This window comes from Phaeoacremonium minimum, assembly GCF_000392275.1.
Source record: "Phaeoacremonium minimum UCRPA7 unplaced genomic scaffold PA7_03_scaffold_41, whole genome shotgun sequence".
Taxonomy (NCBI): Eukaryota; Fungi; Ascomycota; class Sordariomycetes; order Togniniales; family Togniniaceae; genus Phaeoacremonium; species Phaeoacremonium minimum.
The window spans coordinates 9291-26030 of record NW_006920948.1 but is presented as its reverse complement, the minus strand read 5'-3'; the positions used below and the strand labels follow the sequence as shown (position 1 = coordinate 26030).

Below are 16740 nucleotides of genomic sequence, written 5' to 3'. Positions count from 1 at the left end.
ATACCGCGCTTCCGCTGCGCCAAGCAGCTGTTGTTATTCAATTGACGGCCCAGAGATCATTAATGAGGCAAGACCTACGAGCAGGGAAGAACGCCCTCACTTGGGTGGGTGACGACTGTCCCAAAGGGGCAGGGGCCGTGGGACGAAATTCACGATACAGCATGCGTAGGATGAAAGCGCTAGCATAATGCAATTAGGTTCGTGCTTACCTAGTTGGATCAAAAGATGAGTCACTGTGCTCATGAGGCTCAAACCCACTTGGACCCACTGAAGCCCCAGGAACAGATGGCAGCTCTCCTTGAGCAACATGGTATCACAGCTAGGACTGTCTCAACCTTGTCATAGAACCTCTAGGTAGTATCCAGGGAACTCGAGGAAAATCAATATGCGTTCTCTAGTCTTTCCCAAATATACAATGCCCAAGTCTTAATCATAATAGTCCTGCCTGGGCTGGCCCTGGCTTCGAAGAAAGCCCCCCAGCCCATGTCCTGAAGACAATGTCGTCTAATAGCACTGATCCCGACAATATTCCCACACCCTTCGAAATTAACAGAAACACTCCTGACAAAAATGCCCTGCCAAAGTCTTGCTGCAAAGCAAGCCTAGCTTTAGACAATGGTCTAGGGCAGACACAACCAAAACGCCGATGCTTATGAGGTGGTATAATCAAGCAGAGCAGCGGCCGAGAAGACAACGCTTTTTGAATGAAGAAACAAGGCCCATATAAAACAATGTCAAGAGCCTAAGAATTTCCCGGTATGTTCATGATTCATCCCATGTAGCCCAATTAAAAAGACATATGAGAAAAAAAGGGGGATTATAGAAGCAAAGTAGAACTTGGAACAATGGTTGACAGTAGGAAATGCTGAATGTTATGATGATACAGCAGCTGTGGATGGTTCGATATGAATACCAGATCGTGAAGCAACCGGTGTGCTTTGAGCTGGTAAAATTTCTGGATCGAAGATCTGGATATCAAGCTGTTCCACTATCAGTATTTGAGTCGTTCTTTTAAGAATTACACAAATATGAACTTACTGTCATGTATGCCGTACGACGTAGAGGAACAATCTTGGGAGGAATAACGCCATCTTCTGTACCAAGTGTCTTCTCCATTTCGATATTCCATTTCTCGATCCATTTCTCGAGGCTCTGCAATCGGGACTTGACGTTGGTGAAGCCAAAATCTTCCCAGAGCCAACCGGTTGCGACGCCTAAAATGCCGTCGATGATGTTCCTCCAGCTATAAGGGTTGAAGGTCGGGACAAGGACTGCATTCACCTTCTCTATAACCCGGCGGAATTCTTGTTCTGACAAGCCAGCCGGGTCGAGAATTTCGGGATACATGTTCGAAAAGGTGGGTGCCAAATCGCCTTCGAGCAACCAGTCTCGCCTTACCCTGATGATGCGGGTCGTGACGTACTCTGGAGAATCGATAGGCACATGAGGGTTGAGATGGGGGTAGCATGGGTGTTGCGGACCCCATTCTTCATCGTCAGCTTGTTGATCTGGGTCTCCCATAATAGATGAGTTCGATGATGAGATAGCAGATCCAATTACATCGGGCATTGAGGTCGTCGACTGTCGTGGAAGGACATCTGGCCCGCGCTCGAGATCCTTGGAGTAGGATCGCGCCTGGTCATCTTCACTCTCTGCGTGAGGCATGATTGCTTTTCCTTTGCCCTTGTCTAATTTTCTTGGACTAAACTTGCGATCCTCGCGAACAAGGCCGACAGAGATTCTAGGATGGCTGACGCTTTGGCCCCTCTTCCTCAAGCCAGTAACTCTCGGTTGTAATGGCTCCTTTGTCTCTTGTCGTAGTGGTGCAGGTTTGATTGTCGATGGACCGGCCTCAACGGTTGGCGAGGGCGTGATACTCTTTCGCTTCTCGTCGTACGAATGTCGAACAGATCTCGGTAGGCTAACCCGATCTCCGCCTCCGGTACGTTCGACCTGAAGACTTCCACGTCCAGAGAAGGAATGCCTGCTGTGACGCTGTTCGGCAAGAGTCAGCAGGGGATAATCGCCAGCTCCTGTGCCGACAGGGTCAGTGGGATCGGTGGAAGTGTTGAGAGCAGGGTGCGAAAGCGGGATTGAGGGCGGCGGGGGTGTGGAAGTACGTCGGCGTCGGTTGGAGTTGGAGTTGGGCAACCTCGGGGTCGAGTTGGTCGGATTCCAGAGTCTGGCGGTAGAAAGCCGGCGGAGGGGTCTCTGGATGGTGTTGGAGGCTGCGGCTGCACGATTCCGGAAGGGCGATTGAAGCTGGGGCGCGTAAGCCCTTCGCAGGAAACTGGGACCAGATGCCGCTGGCTGATCACGGCGATAATGATGCAGGGCAGATGGGGCGGCTATTGGCACTTCCGGGGTTGGGGTTGAGGCGCCGGGATAGGTTGGCTGCTGAGAGGGCGAAATGATGCGCGGGTTGTTCTCTGGCGCAGGGGCATCTAGATTCAGGTTTGCCGATGGATGCAGGTTCGGGATCTCATCAGGCGTCAGGGCGGATGGTTGGATCGACTGCGCAGGCTTTGCGAGAGCTGCGTGAGAAGCCGTGGGAAAGACCCTTCAAAGGCGGCCGGTGAGACGGCCTTCCTGATTCTGAAGAGACTCGATTGCTGCAGTAGACAGCTGAGAAGGTCGGCCCGTAGCACTGATATTTTCCCTGGATGCCCTTTTTTGCCCTCCTCGACTCGCCTGTTGGGTTGCTGTAGCCGTGCGAATGGCCGTGGCAGTGGCAGCTGCGCGTGGGAGGAGGAGGAGGAGCCGATGTTTTGTGGAAAGGGCGAAAGTGGAGATTTTCGCTGCCAACGGTCGAGAGTCTCGTTCGGGCGGTGGTCCGGGCGATCGCAGCGTAGCAACAGCGACGGTCTTCGTAAAGGAGAGGAGAGGCAATTCTCGAGTCTTAATAGCCGTGATATTATTGATAGCAACAGCAGCAGCAATGGCAAACGCAACAGCGTTAGCAGGGCACACTGGTCCTTGTGGGCTTGGTGGTGGATTGAGGGTTTGTGGGTATGCAGGCGCAGGCACAGGCGCAGGTGCAGGAGTGCTTGCAGCAGCAAAGGCAGGCCTAGCACGGTGACTGGCTCAGCCGTCGTTCGCTTCGATGCTGGCCTGGCTGGATGAGGGCTGGGGCCGCTGGGCTTGCTGCTGTTAATCAGGGGATTCGCCGAATGGGGGTTAGCAAGGACCCCAAATTCCAGCATAATGGGACGCTGCTGAGCCGGCAGTCACGCTCGCAGCCCTCGAGCCTGCGTGCTGCTGGCAACCCCAATCTTTTTTCTTCTTCTGCTCCCGTCGCCGCTGGTGATCTGCTCGGGATACAATTGGGTCGACTGGTAATGGGCTGAGCGCACGGGAAGTCGTCGAGTTTGCCTACAATAAAGACTGAGTAGGTGTTTAAAAGTGAAGTAAACCGATGTGATGTGAAGAGGGTGGGTGGTAGACAAAAGAGATATCAGCTCGAGGAAGAGACAGGATAAGCCCCTGGGCAGCAACTGGGAAACACCACGGCGTGTCCGAAAGCATGCGCAACCCGTCGCCTGGTCTCATATATTGAAGTCTTCAGCGAAGTAGTGGAGCTTTAAATTGTGCTTTATTTCGAAAACTTTTCTTCCCCGGATCAAGGCAGGACGCCAATGCCTGCCTGTCTGCTATATTTATTGGACAGGGTTTGCTTGGATCGTCACTTCAGCTGGGCCCCGGTCTCACGGGAGCCTACCTTGCTTGGTGGCTTCTCTAAATATGCAGGCAAGCTCCCGGTCAAGACTTGAAAACGGGCTCGAAGGCTTCGTCTGAAAGCTGTTCCTGCGTCTCACCATGGCAAGAAATCGCAAGATGGGCATCACAATTACGCCTCAGCTCTCCAGACCTTGCCTACTTGATATGTGCTTGCTCGGCGATCAGGCAGTTCTGGTCCTGTTGAAACAGAGCCTATGCAATGGCCTTCGTCCCAAGTTGTCTGTGCGGAGGATACATGTAATCGCCACATGGCTATCCGTCGACATAGTATCCTTTGTAGGATAGCCAGCGGGATCACAAGACACTCAAGGCAAATTGCAGCGCGTCCAGTTTGCCTTCCTCGGCTGACCACATCATCGCAACGGAGAATTGGAGAATAATGGATCATTAAAGGCTTGCTTCAGACTGGGAAAATGAGTGATGAGTGTGTGTGTGGGGGGGTTGCATGTTGCATAACCTACTTTCCCTCACTTATATTCTAGACGCCTCTTCAGGTTCTAGAATTAAGAATCCACAGACTTGGACCTGCTTATCGGGCCATCAATAGATGGAAGAAGAATCGTCTCTAAGGTTGCATCAACAGCGAATGCTCTTGAAAATCGAGATACATTACTTCCTTCAGCAATGTCTAGGGCCCATGTCGTCTGACATCGACGCTCCCGAGCAGTTGGGAACGCTAGATGAGGTCCATCAGTATAGCCCCGTCGGCAAGCTATATCCTACCAACCCCTGGATCACCTGTAGGCTCAGTCTAACTCCGACAGTCATATCGTTGTCAACATCACTGTGAAGCTCTGAATTCAACGTGTCGTACTGAGATTGGGAGTGTCCTGCTTATGCACTGGCTTGCCCCTTTCGTGTCAGCTACCATTTTCTGTCGACAACAAGCTCATTTCTTCGAGAAGACTTGTTGCATTTCGGAAGTTTGATGAGGATTCCCACAACCCATGTCACTTATGCCTCTGGCCTAAGCCTTCCAAGGACACTCACCTACTTCGGGACCCTCGGCCGTCCTCCAAATTCCTATTTGGCAAAGCGGCACATTTAGTCTTGTTCGGGTATTCGTACAACTTGGGGATGAATACTAGCCACCTCCGGGAGAATCGAGATGATTGTATAGTATGCAAGAGCCTTGATGCTGGAAGCGCCTTATTCATTGTGCAGCGGGTTGAAACCATTAGCACTTACAACCTGAAGTGCTAAAGAGTCTACCAGGGGATGATAGCTGTTCCTGACAACATAGTCCAATCGCAGAGTGTCGGGTGTCTTTGCAGACGCAGTTCCATTGACTCCGGGCGCTTCATTGGTTCAATCGGTGTAAGACAGGGTGACGTAGCGACGTACACTAGGTCAGCTCGGTAGCGCCCCTGTCACCCGTTAAGCAGCTCAGCTACTGGGATCGCGTATTGATGACGAGCATCCCACGCATTGCACCCACCTCAAGGGGATCTCCCCACCTCGGGCGCATATCCTAGAGATCGATCTGATCCCCAGGCACGAAACCTCATATAAGCGTCCATGCGAAACCACCACCGCCATGGCGATGGCCGATGAGAAACCCAGCGTCGCGCACGTTGACAACCCCAGCCCTGCAGTCAGCCCGGCCGTGTCCAGGGCTGGCGGGACCGCGCCGTCGTCCTCCTCCGCCCTGCCCGCAACGCCGCCACCCGGGCATGCATTCCGGCGCGCGGCAACCATCGATGAGACGACGCAGTTCAGACGGCGACCGCTGCTGAGCCAGCTCGCGACCGAGACATCGTTCGACTCGCCGCGCCGGCGAAGCTCCAACTTCTCAGACTACAGCTTGGGGGAGGCGCGCAAGAGCTTGCGCGACAGTACAGATGATATTTTGAACCCGCGGGGCACGAACCTTGATAGTCAGGAGGGCTCGACGAGAGCGACCTTGCCTCTAGCGTTTGCACTACTACCTGCCCTCGGTGGCGTTCTGTTCCAGAATGGCAGTGCAATTATCACGGATGTTATGTTACTCGGCCTGGCTGCCATATTCCTCCGTTATACCGTCATGCAGCCCTGGTGAGCTCTTCACAGACCCCGTTACGATCATATCAGTATATGCTAACACATATGACAGGCAGTGGTACCACGCAGCGCAAGAGGTCCGAGTTAGGGAGGAGATGATGATGGATCTCGCAGTTGACGACGACAGCGAAGGGGAATACAGTCCTCGTGGGCCACCGGTTCCGCTGTCAGGAGGAACTCTAGACGATGTCCCCGAGGAAGGATCGCCACAGGTTCAAGACACAAAGCCAGCACATACCAATCCGCGCCGTACGAGATCGCTGGAGGCAGCCCTCAATGAACTCTACATACACGAGGTTCTGGCTCTGGGCTCCTGCTTCATATGCCCTGTCATCGGAGCATATCTACTACATACCATCCGAGCACAGCTCAGCAGACCCTCTGAGGGCTTGGTCAACAACTTTAACATCTCGATCTTTTTGCTCGCGGCAGAGCTGCATCCACTTTCTCATGCGATGAAACTGATACAGGCCAGGACGCTACACCTGCAACGGGTAGTGAATGCAAACCCCTATAGGCAAGAAGAACAGGACACAACGCAGCTAGAGGAAATGACTCTACGTCTACAGGAGCTAGAGTCTCGTGTCATGCCAGAGAACTCACCGTTCGGCCAAAACGCTCAGAACACGCAAAATGGGAACAGCCCGCCGTCCAAGGGCAAGCAGGAAGCGGCCATGATACGAGAGGTCCGCAATGCGATTCAGCCAGAGCTCGACGCCCTGAACCGTGCCGTGCGGCGCTACGAAAAGAAGGCAACTGTCCTTGCCTTCCAGACGGAGTCACGGCTAGCAGCCATCGACACGAGGCTGAACGACGCCATCTCGCTGGCGGCAGCTGCTGCGAAGAACAGTAACTCACAGTGGAACATTGCCGGCTGGATTATGGAGTGGGTCGTCACTTTGATATTGTTACCATTTCAAAGCATCATCAAGTTGGTTGCTCTGCCATTCCGTACCGTATCGGCTGTTCTGTTCCGCAAGAAGCCGCAACAGGAACACGGTGGCAGAGGCTCACGAACCCGGAAGCCGGCGAGCCACTCACGGCCTGGGTCAGATCGGGACCGGGAGCGCGAAAGGGACCGTGATCGTGTGCCATCACGACTTTCGAAACGTTGAGCTTGGCTGGAACAAGAGTCGGCTGCCTTCTTAGGTATCGCTAGGGTCAAAATGATCATGAAATCTCTCCTACCGCGTTCAAAAGCTCTCTCTATACGATTATTCTTAGCGGATGTATTATTCATGGCGGGATTATGATACCAAGCAAACAGGTTACAGGATGGGAGACGGCAAGGAGTTCACTTGGGGGTACAAGGTCTCAGGGCAATGGAATAGGATGTGCTTGGTCGGTGTCCACGCACGAAGATGCTGGGCTCGGTGAGCACTGAGCGGAATTCTTACAAGCTGATATGTCTTTGCTAAAAGGCTGATGCAAACTTTATTGAAGTAACATATATGTTATGTGGGTTCTCTTCGGAATTCAAGAAATGGCTATAATTGTACGACCCGATAATCACTCAAAGTCTGGCATGTTAGCATGTGAAGCGTAGACGTTGTTTGACGTAGAGGAGATGAGATACAGCTGAGAGGGTTCGTTCGGCTTAATAGAATCAACCAGATCTGGGACTTTACTGCCATTGAGCCGTCTCCCGTGCCGTTCATCTCAAACAACTTGCGATCCAGAGACTTGGAAAGTGGAATGAAGCTATGATCCTTAAGAACATCGTATAATTAGGAGCATATTATCCAGATTGGCCGGATCCAGTTTAACAATTTGAAGAAAGATTGAAGACAGCGCGGAATTGTTACCCATTGCGAGACATCAGATGCCATTTACGCATTGTTGAAAGTCACAGTTTGTACAGCATCTGGAAAGCACTGAAATGGCATGAAGGCCCCACCAAATTGAATGCAGCTCGTCAAGGAAAGGTGCGCCGAGAGGAGCAAGATCTTTGGGAGAGCGGATCGAGGATCGATTCTCATACAACGCTGCCAACCGATTATCCGATCAACAACTGATACAGTACAAGTGGAGCACATGGGGGGCCCGCTACCGTGCGTACGCCAGCTGAGAGGAACGTCTCTGATTACAAAAGTGTGAGTGTCCAAGCTGAGAAAGGTAGCACAACTCGTTGAGAATGCCGGAATTACACGAGTCTGTCTTGCTTGATGTAGAAATCACGGCATCGTGCAACCGAAGCAGAGCAAGTCAAAGTCAAGAATGTTGGGAGTACAGCGTTGCTGAATACGAAGAGCGCGATGCTGAGCGTTCATGCGCTGAGGCACTGCTCGTCCAAATGCGGCGGGTTGAAGCCAGTTCAACAGAGCCACATTCATGCGACACTTCGACCCTTGCTGCGGGGAGCCTTCAGCCTCGAGACGGAGAAAATTGAGGCGTGTTCGACCTTAAGCGGCTCCTTTTCATCGTCTCAGCCTGCCAGTGCTCCCCACTATGGCCGTTTGCCCCTTTGCAGCTGAAGGGTGAGACATGAATCAATGCATGAATCCTGGCACTTGAGTACGGCAAGCCACAGCGTCTCTGAGGCTCTCATGATGCTTCCTAGGTGAGTAGGAGGAACGCATGCGGCCCGCGTAGAGCTCCCAAGACAGGACGTTGGTGGTGTGGACCCCTAATTTAACTAGGTTCCTCCTAGACGCCGCGTGGAGAAGCTCAAGTACCATGATATCAGGGTACCTAGTTACTTACAGACCACCAACTTGAAGCTATTCCTGTTCCTTACCATCCATTCGCCGTCCCCACAACTTTAGAACTCAGATTCAGCTATTGGCCTTGACAAGCTGTCAGTCTTATCAGCTCTCGCCGCTTTGGGTCACTTGGTGATGATTGAAGCTTGATGATGCGGTCTGTCGGTCATCGTGACGGGCTAGCTGAAGCTGAGTGCGTTGTCAAGAGCCGAAAACAGGATATTGCGACCTGCAAATCGGCGATTTAGAGTTGAGGAGAGCTGGGCCGGGTCGCGGAAAGCCTGCGTTGCAGGGTTGCGCTGCAGCAACCTCACTTCTCCCACCGAGGGTTGCATCAGCGCGCGTCTTGCATCTTCCTATCAGCGCTGCGTTTGGTGTCTCTTCACCACGCGTTCGTCGGATGGGCTTGGCTCAACTTGGTGGTAGCCCATGCACGGTGGTGTCAGTGTCTTGTCTGCGGTGCAAACGTTCCGGATACACCAGCGGACTGCCGGCCCCTCGAGACTGGATTCTGGTTGTCCATTCACACGACGACGCGAGAAACGGCAACGGCGGGCATATTCCAAGTTTTTTCTTTTTTCTTTGCGCGTTTGCTAATTACAACGCCAAAGTCATTCATCAGGAAGTTGGCAGCTTTATTTTGATGTGCAACGGCGGGCGCGCGGAGGTTCACGTTAGTGCTCGCTCGTGCAGTAGAGCCCGTGGGAAAGAGCCCACAAGGCGTCATCAGGAACAAAAATGGCCGAATTGGCTCGGCTGATTGGCGAAGGAGAAGCCAAGCTCTCTCTCCTCGCACTCACACACACATCTGCAAACGGCTCCAGGTCAGGGATCGATGCGCGGGAAAGCTTTCGCTTCGAAACTGGAGACGTAATTTAGCCTGCATGTGCTACTGTATTCTCTCCATCGGCAGAGGCACGCTACATGCTTCTTTTCCGCTTCCCGGCCGTTGCTACGTGATGGCATGCATGTACACCGATTATGGGTCTCTGGCTCTTCAGATTCTTTCGGGCCAGCTTCTACGCCTCTCTTCCACACATTACGATCAGGTGGGCAGCCATCTGCTGTCAATGGCCGTGTCTTGCTTTGTCTTGACTGTGTCTCTTTGCTGCTGATCGTCATACCGACGAGCGAGCAATTACAACTTCCTCTCGCTTTTCTTTCCTATTTGCTTTTTCGTCTAACCTCTCCTGCGCCTACGACAAAAGCCTCAGCCAGGGGCAGTCGGCAAGGTCATCTTGCAATAGCTGTAATAGGAACTTCGGCACCAGCTGTTTGGGCCTCGAACCACATCAACTTGGGCCAGCTGGTGGTCAGGCACAGTGTGGCCCCATGCCCCCAGCGAATCATTCAGGCATGGCCCGGATCCCTGCTCAGCCAATTTGGGGATGGAGGCGCCTCGGATTTTCATCCAACGTCTCTCCTGTGACTCTTGTCACTCGCTAACCGCGACATGTCCCAAGCAGACTAACCACCCCGGCCGCCTTGTAAAATCTCCTAGCGGTTTCCGCACATGGACTACGCCTCGCGGCTTTCCCACTTCTGTTCCCTGTATACTTTCATGGTAATCTCCCGGCCTCTGGCCCGTCCAGTCGGATCATGCCTTTGTGGTGCCTTGGCGAGTGCTTTGGTCGTCAACTCGGCAGAGCAGCTGGACGAAAGAAAATGAAATTGACTTTGTGACGGTTAGGTAACCCCGCGATGTGCTGCTGTTACTGCTCCTGCATGGCTCTTCTAGCCTGGGTGTTGGCTTTCCTTCTTCTTCCTCTCGTCCCTCCTTTCCTTGATCAAGCACGACGCAGTCAAGCCCATTTATCTCGTCAGGGTGCGTCATCTGTCCATACGAGAGAGAGTTCTTTCATATATGACTGCTGCAGGCGGACCACCTCAGTAGTCTTCCGCATTACACTCGCTTCCTCGCTCTGCCGCTTTCGTTATATCACTCTTCGCGTCCGGTTTGATCACCACTCGTTCCCCTCTACAGCTAGGACCTACCTTGTTCATATCCCGGTTTCCTTCTCCGGCTGGGGCATGCCTATTCTAGCCCTACCTTAGACCAACAAGCCCCTCGTCCATCTTATGACCCTGTCGTTCCCACGTTCCATTATACCTCTGGTGTTTTCTCTCCTCTAATAAGATCGAAGAGGCATATTCTGTTTTACCTGGACACTAGCCAGCCAGCGTCAAGCCATTGGATCGCCTCGCGCTCTGGCAAGACCACAGCTTCGTCGTTCAAACCTGTTGCCGCCTATGATGTCTCACGCCCGAGCTTGAGTTCGCCAGTTCCTCAGTCACACTCCGTACCACAGTGGCTGACGTGCAGACCAAGGTGCTATATTGAGTGGACGTTACGCAGGCAAGATGTTGCTCAAAGGCTCTAGGCTATGGGCCGTACTATGCCTCAGCCTTTACCTAAATCTCGCCATAGCAGGTCTCCTACAGCCAGCTCGAAGACAGGATTCGCCTGTGACAACGACTTTGGCGCCCACCACAATTGAGAATGGCGATGATGTCCAGTCAACAACCACAACGCCCTCAGAGAGCAGTACAGTGGAGCCCACTGCTAGTGTCACAAGCAAGAATGTGACTTCGACGTTGACTACTTCGAGCTTTGCGCCTTCGTCCACTCTCGCGAATGGCTCGGGTTCAACGTTGAACGAGACGATCTTCAACTGTAAGTCGAAATAGCCTTGTATAATATATCAAAATAGAGGCTTACCGTTCTTAGCAACAATTCCTGCCGGAGAGCTTCCAATCCAACCCAAAATAACACCCGGATGGGCGGTTGCGGGGGTGATCTTACTCCTTACCGGCGCAGTATACACGCTCATCGGTATCAAGGAGCAGTGGTTGCATACCTTTTTCTCTACCGCTTATCTGGCTGGCCTGGGGACTGCTATCCTCATTGTCTATGTCATGAACCCACCCGTCAGCAATGCTGTCCAGGGAGCATATGTCGTAGCATGCGTTGGGACTGGGGCCATTTTAGGAGGAGGCGCCATCGTCTTCAAGGAGATCACAGAATGCCTTGGCTGCGCTCTGGGCGGGTTCTGTCTGAGCATGTGGCTCTTGACGCTCAAGGAGGGCGGCCTCATTGGCTCCACTGGCGGTAAGGCCGGATTCATTGCTGCTTTCACTCTCGTGGCTTTCTCGCTCTACTTCAGTCGCTTCACGAGGCATTACTCTCTGATCGGCTGCATCGCGTTTGCCGGAGCGACCGCGACCGTCTTGGGGATCGACTCTCTCAGCCGCGCTGGCCTAAAGGAGTTTTGGGCTTACGTCTGGGATCTGAATGACAATCTATTCCCTCTGGGTGCGGACACCTACCCGCTGACCAAGGGCATACGTGTTGAGCTTGCGGCAACTGTCATCATCTTTCTGGCGGGTGTCGTGTCTCAGATGAGACTTTGGAAAATCATCCAGGAGCATCGGGCCAAGAAGGACGCAGCACACGCCGAAGATGAGAGACAGCTACAACAGGAGGAAGAGAATGTGGGGAGACAGATCGAGGCTGCCAATGCCCGGGAGAGGAACCGATGGGAGGCCGTCTATGGAGAGGGCGAACAAGGTCAGAGAAGCCTTAGCGCCTCCAATGATTCAGGAGTCGGTGACCTAGACAATGAGAAGCGAATGCGGCATAGCATTAGCACCACGGTGACACGGCGAACATCGGGTGTGGACGAGCCTATCGAAATGTCTGAAATGACGCACGACGATATGCCGCCTGAAGTGCCGCCAAAGTTCAAAACGCCAGCTGAGTCGGTGATCAGCAGAGATGAGAAAGCTGGAACAGTCACTGTTAGAGTTGCACCAGACGATGTGCCTGAGGTTGTCATCAATGAACCCGCAGAGAGCGAGAAAAAGGTGTGGATGGTAGGCTCAGATGGAGAGGCCCGTCTAGTCAACAGGTCGTCAACTGGCAGTCTGGGAAGCAAAAGGGCATCAGCCCAACCGGAAGTCGTCCCATTACCCTTCACAATCCCTGAAGAACGCGATGACGACGATCGCTCTTCGATTGCCACCTTTGCAGACGACGATGACGTCCGAAGCAAGCGAAGTTCTTTTGCTAACAGACTGTCAGTGGGCTCCGTGGATCTTCTCCGGAGATTGTCGCAGAGGAAGTCCCAGGGAAGTCTGAAACCTGAAGAGTCGCCGACCGTGACTCAAACGCCAGAAGAGAGCCAAGAAGATCTCGTTCTTCCCAGAGCTAAAAATGAAGACGATAACGATTCTCTTGCCGCGACCATTGACGGGATGAGCTCTACTGGCGACGATGATATTACTGTCCGAGATGAAAAGCAACCAAGGAAAATTGAAATAAAAGCTGAGCTCGCAGATAAGGCAGGAGATGAGGTTTCTGATGTCACCAGCCCGAACAGTCCCGCATTATTGCAACTCCCAAGCAACGCAAAGGGGGTCGGCAAGAGACCTGTTTCTGCTTCTGAAAGCCTCGCGTCAGAAATAGCCAAGTCTGCCAGTCCTCGGTCATCACTATCCGCTACAACTGAAGTGCAGAAGACTGAGGGCATCTCAACAGAGAAGGGCAAATCTGTAAGCGGCGCTGAGGTTGAGCAAGTTGAATCCAAGAACGCAAAATCGACTGCCTCTGTGGACTCGGCGCCTACAAGCCTGACAAAAGATCGCCTTCCTCGATCATTATCCCGAGTTGCCATGTCTTACCGGACGAATGAGTGGGCAAAGCATCTCAGCAATGCGGAGGCTCCAGAGCCAGAAAGCCTACAACTTTCTGAGGAGTCGAGAGAGACCAGCAAGTCCGAGGATCAGGAAAAGCCTGCACCAGTAATGGTGGAAGAGCTCCAACAGACGGCAGATACTGGAGCACCTCCACCAGCTATGCCAAGATCTGCTACAACTTTATCAAATCATGTAGCATCTCCAACTATGATACGATCAGACTCACGTGCTGCCGCTCATCAGGCAGCCGCTGCTGCTCTCAACGGCCAGGGGCGGATCACCGGTTCTGCGTCCTCGCCAACTACTAGTGGACCTGCAAATCCATTTGGTGGACATACCTTTGCACATAGGTCGATGTCTACAAACCTCCATCGGAGAACATCTGGCGTCATCGCGGAGCCCATCGCTGAAGAGGGTGATGTAGAGGTTTCGGGCAGTCCACCGGAAGCCATCCAGGAAGAGGGCAACAGCTCCGGCGCCAACTCGAAGAACTCATCGCCGACACCGTACGACGCGGCAGATATGCCTGGTTTCCGCCCTCCGGTTCCTGGAATTGTGTCTTATTCGAGCCCCCAAACTCTGCTAGGCAAGCGTGAGATGCTTCTTCGAAACAAGTCATACGGGTCATTGGTTCGAGCCGACTCCTCCATGTCCACACTGCCTATGATCCCTTCAGCTCCAGCAAGCGACGCGGGCTCCATGCATAACTACCCTATGTATGCTGCCGCACTCGGCGCCGCGAGCGGTCAGAGCCTAGTCGTCGACGCGGATGACCTACCGCTCAGTCAGCGTCGCGAACTGATGCGTCAGAATAGCATACTCAGCTCGTCCAGCTTGGTCTCACGCCCTTCGAGTGCCGTGCCCAATCTACGGTCAGCATCGGGCGTCTCGCTATCGGCTAACGTCGACTCGACACCATTCGACTCTCACCAGCCACAGCGCGTATCCAAGCTCCCTACGCAAGCAGCGCGCACCGCCCAGCTCGCTAGCTTCCGTGAGTCGGTTGCTGCTGACTTGCGCACCGCAACGCCAACTGCTCAGAACGGCCTGGCAGCCACGGGACGTGAGACGCCTCTTGTCACAGGCACCGGTCTGCTGGGAGCCTCTACTCCATCACTAGCTGTGCCGTACGGCGGGGAAAGCGACGTGCGGCAGAGCATCGACGCGCAGCGAAGCTATCTCCTTAACCAGAAACAAGCTGAGGCGCAACGCAGGGAGATGGCGAGGTGGGAGAAAGAGCGCACCGACCAAGCGTTTGACGAGCGTATGAGGCGTGGTGACCTCCTTGAGGCTCACCGCGACGCGCTACGGAGGATGCAGATGGCTGCCAAGGACACAAGGTAGACCTGTGTCTTCTTGGCCTTTTATGTCCATCTATCTTACGATAAGCTGTCAAGAGATATAATCTTTCATTTATATATGACGGCCAGACCTTCCTTCAAGATACCCTTGCATTTCAATTAAGTCTTTGATTCGAGATCTTGTAACATATTGGATAGACGGATTGTTGGCTATGGTTCCATTCTCTGTACACATTAGACTTATACCCTTAAATACATACACATACGAGGCGGGGTGGGCTACATGGCCGGTTTGGCGAAGGGCAACGCGAGTACACGGATTCTGGTCGGGGATAAGGCAAGGAAAAAGGGTATTATGCGATTTGGCACCGACCAAGTCCAAAAAAGGGCTTCAAGGGCTGCATGGAAAGCTTGGAATTATACAAGACAAATAACTTTATTGGTAATCAATCCCTAAGCAACAAAATATGTAAGAAATACAGCCAAATACAAGTGCTACGGCATATCGTCTAATGACCATGCCGATGTGTCCTTGCTCGCATTGGATCCGCGTCTCGAACTATTCCTCCTCGGATCGTTCACCAACTTGTCCAACCGTACATCCCTGAGCCTAATTATGTTTCCAAGCCGGTAGATGGCGAGACTCATCGCAATAGTGGCAAACGAAACCAACCAATACACCCACTTTAGGTCACCGTCGGGCAGATATCTGGGGCTCATCGAGAAGAAACTTGCCATCCACGCCAACGGAGTTAGGACAAGGGCGAAGTATGTTGTCAGTTTGGCGACGTTCAGCGAGCGCTCGGCCTCCTTCATCCCTACAAAAGCCGCGATGGAGGTGGTGATGCGGTCGTAGTCACGACGGCGCAAATCGAATGTCATGTAAAGATATTGCAGATCGACATCAATCGATGTCCAGTCGCCGTAGTGCGCCACTACGCCGGTGTCGCCTGAGCTGTGCAGGAGTGGAATGCCAAGCTGGTCGAGGTTCGTGGCCAGAGACTCCATGAACTCACCTCCTCTGTACTGGCTCCATTCTTTCTCGACCTCCCTGGACTCATCGACTTCCTGATGGTTCGCCCTCTTGAGAGACCATCCCCGAGCACGCATACTGCTTGTCTGATGGGAAACAAACCCCAGGATGTGTGCATAGTGTGAGGTAACGATCTTCTTGGCGAATAGGGAGGCAGCCATCGGATCAGAGACGTCGCCCAGCTTGTCGCTGTGGTTACTGTAGTAGAAGCATAAATCATCGAAGATGGAAGCATGCCCTGGGCGAGGTTGACCCGGCCGCGTGCGACTGGTCCGGCGGGATGTGGCAACATTGAAACCTTCGGGAAAGGGAAATGACTTGTTCGGCTTCAAGATCAATGTTGATCCTTTGACACGGCCTTCCACTGCGGAAGGGTCGCAAAGGATGACCGCTACAGGAACGTCAGTTTAGTACACGAATCAAGAGTGAAAGGGCACAAGCAAACTTACCATCCCATCCTAAAGTGACGCTATCATCGCTGAGTTTCGACCAGAAAGAGCACTTCCGAGAAGTCGTGAGAAGAACTTCCCCCTTTTTCCATTCGTGGCACAGGATATCCCGACCCGTCAAAGAGCATGTCGCCACGAACGCCTCGTCATCTCTGAGAAACGCAACCTCCGTTGGGTCGAGTGTTCGAGGTTCTGGATACTCGAGATGGAATTGCCTGCGAGGATTCAAGCTTGAGGGAAGGACAGGGTCGCGAACATCTGAGATGTAGCCGAAACGTAGACCATCATCAAGATGGTCCTCGAAGAACAACTCTGGCACCTGGAGTTGCTGACCGAATATATCTATCAACTCCTGTAGATTGGTGTCGACATGTCCTTCATTGGGAATTGAGCCGTCAGCGAAATTCTGTTGGAGCTCGACGAGATACAAGTGTCGATTAGCCGATCCCTGAGGACGAGTGTTGAAATGCTCGTCGAGTGCGTTCTTAGATTTGATGGGGGGCCCGACGGTCACGTTGTCCCTGTCGAAGTTCACAACTGATATTCTGCTCCAGACCATTTTCAACTAGGCAATATGTATTCAATGCAAGGAATAATAGGAGATGTATAGATAATTCTCCAGCTACTTTATATCTTGGTTCATAGCATAGTAAGAAAAAGACTTTACCACGCTATGTCCAAGGGCTTAAGTTCTCAGAGACACCAGAGCTCTCATATAGCTGTGAATCAGAACATTACAATATGAAAAGCAACCTGTCCCTAGGTATAAGTGTAGATAAGAA

The 16740-nt window shown here is 52.8% G+C and overlaps 3 protein-coding genes across 3 annotated transcripts; 2 read left to right on the top strand and 1 right to left on the bottom strand.

The window, feature by feature from the left end:
* Positions 1-5281: 5281 nt before the first annotated feature.
* On the top strand, positions 5282-6893 carry UCRPA7_803 (hypothetical protein; the record flags this gene model as incomplete). The annotated part of the gene is made up of 2 exons (XM_007913397.1): positions 5282-5772; positions 5831-6893. 2 exons carry the CDS (start codon positions 5282-5284, stop codon positions 6891-6893), a joined length of 1554 nt encoding a protein of 517 aa, XP_007911588.1.
* A 4503-nt stretch (positions 6894-11396) lies between these two features.
* UCRPA7_802 (hypothetical protein) lies at positions 11397-14519 on the top strand (the record flags this gene model as incomplete). Its single annotated transcript, XM_007913393.1, has 1 exon — positions 11397-14519. The coding sequence occupies one exon, from the start codon at positions 11397-11399 to the stop codon at positions 14517-14519; it is 3123 nt and encodes a 1040-aa protein (XP_007911584.1).
* Positions 14520-14971: 452 nt separating this feature from the next.
* UCRPA7_801 (hypothetical protein) lies at positions 14972-16517 on the bottom strand (the record flags this gene model as incomplete). The annotated part of the gene is made up of 2 exons (XM_007913398.1): positions 14972-15900; positions 15959-16517. 2 exons carry the CDS (start codon positions 16515-16517, stop codon positions 14972-14974), a joined length of 1488 nt encoding a protein of 495 aa, XP_007911589.1.
* Between the last annotated feature and the right edge of the window lie 223 nt (positions 16518-16740).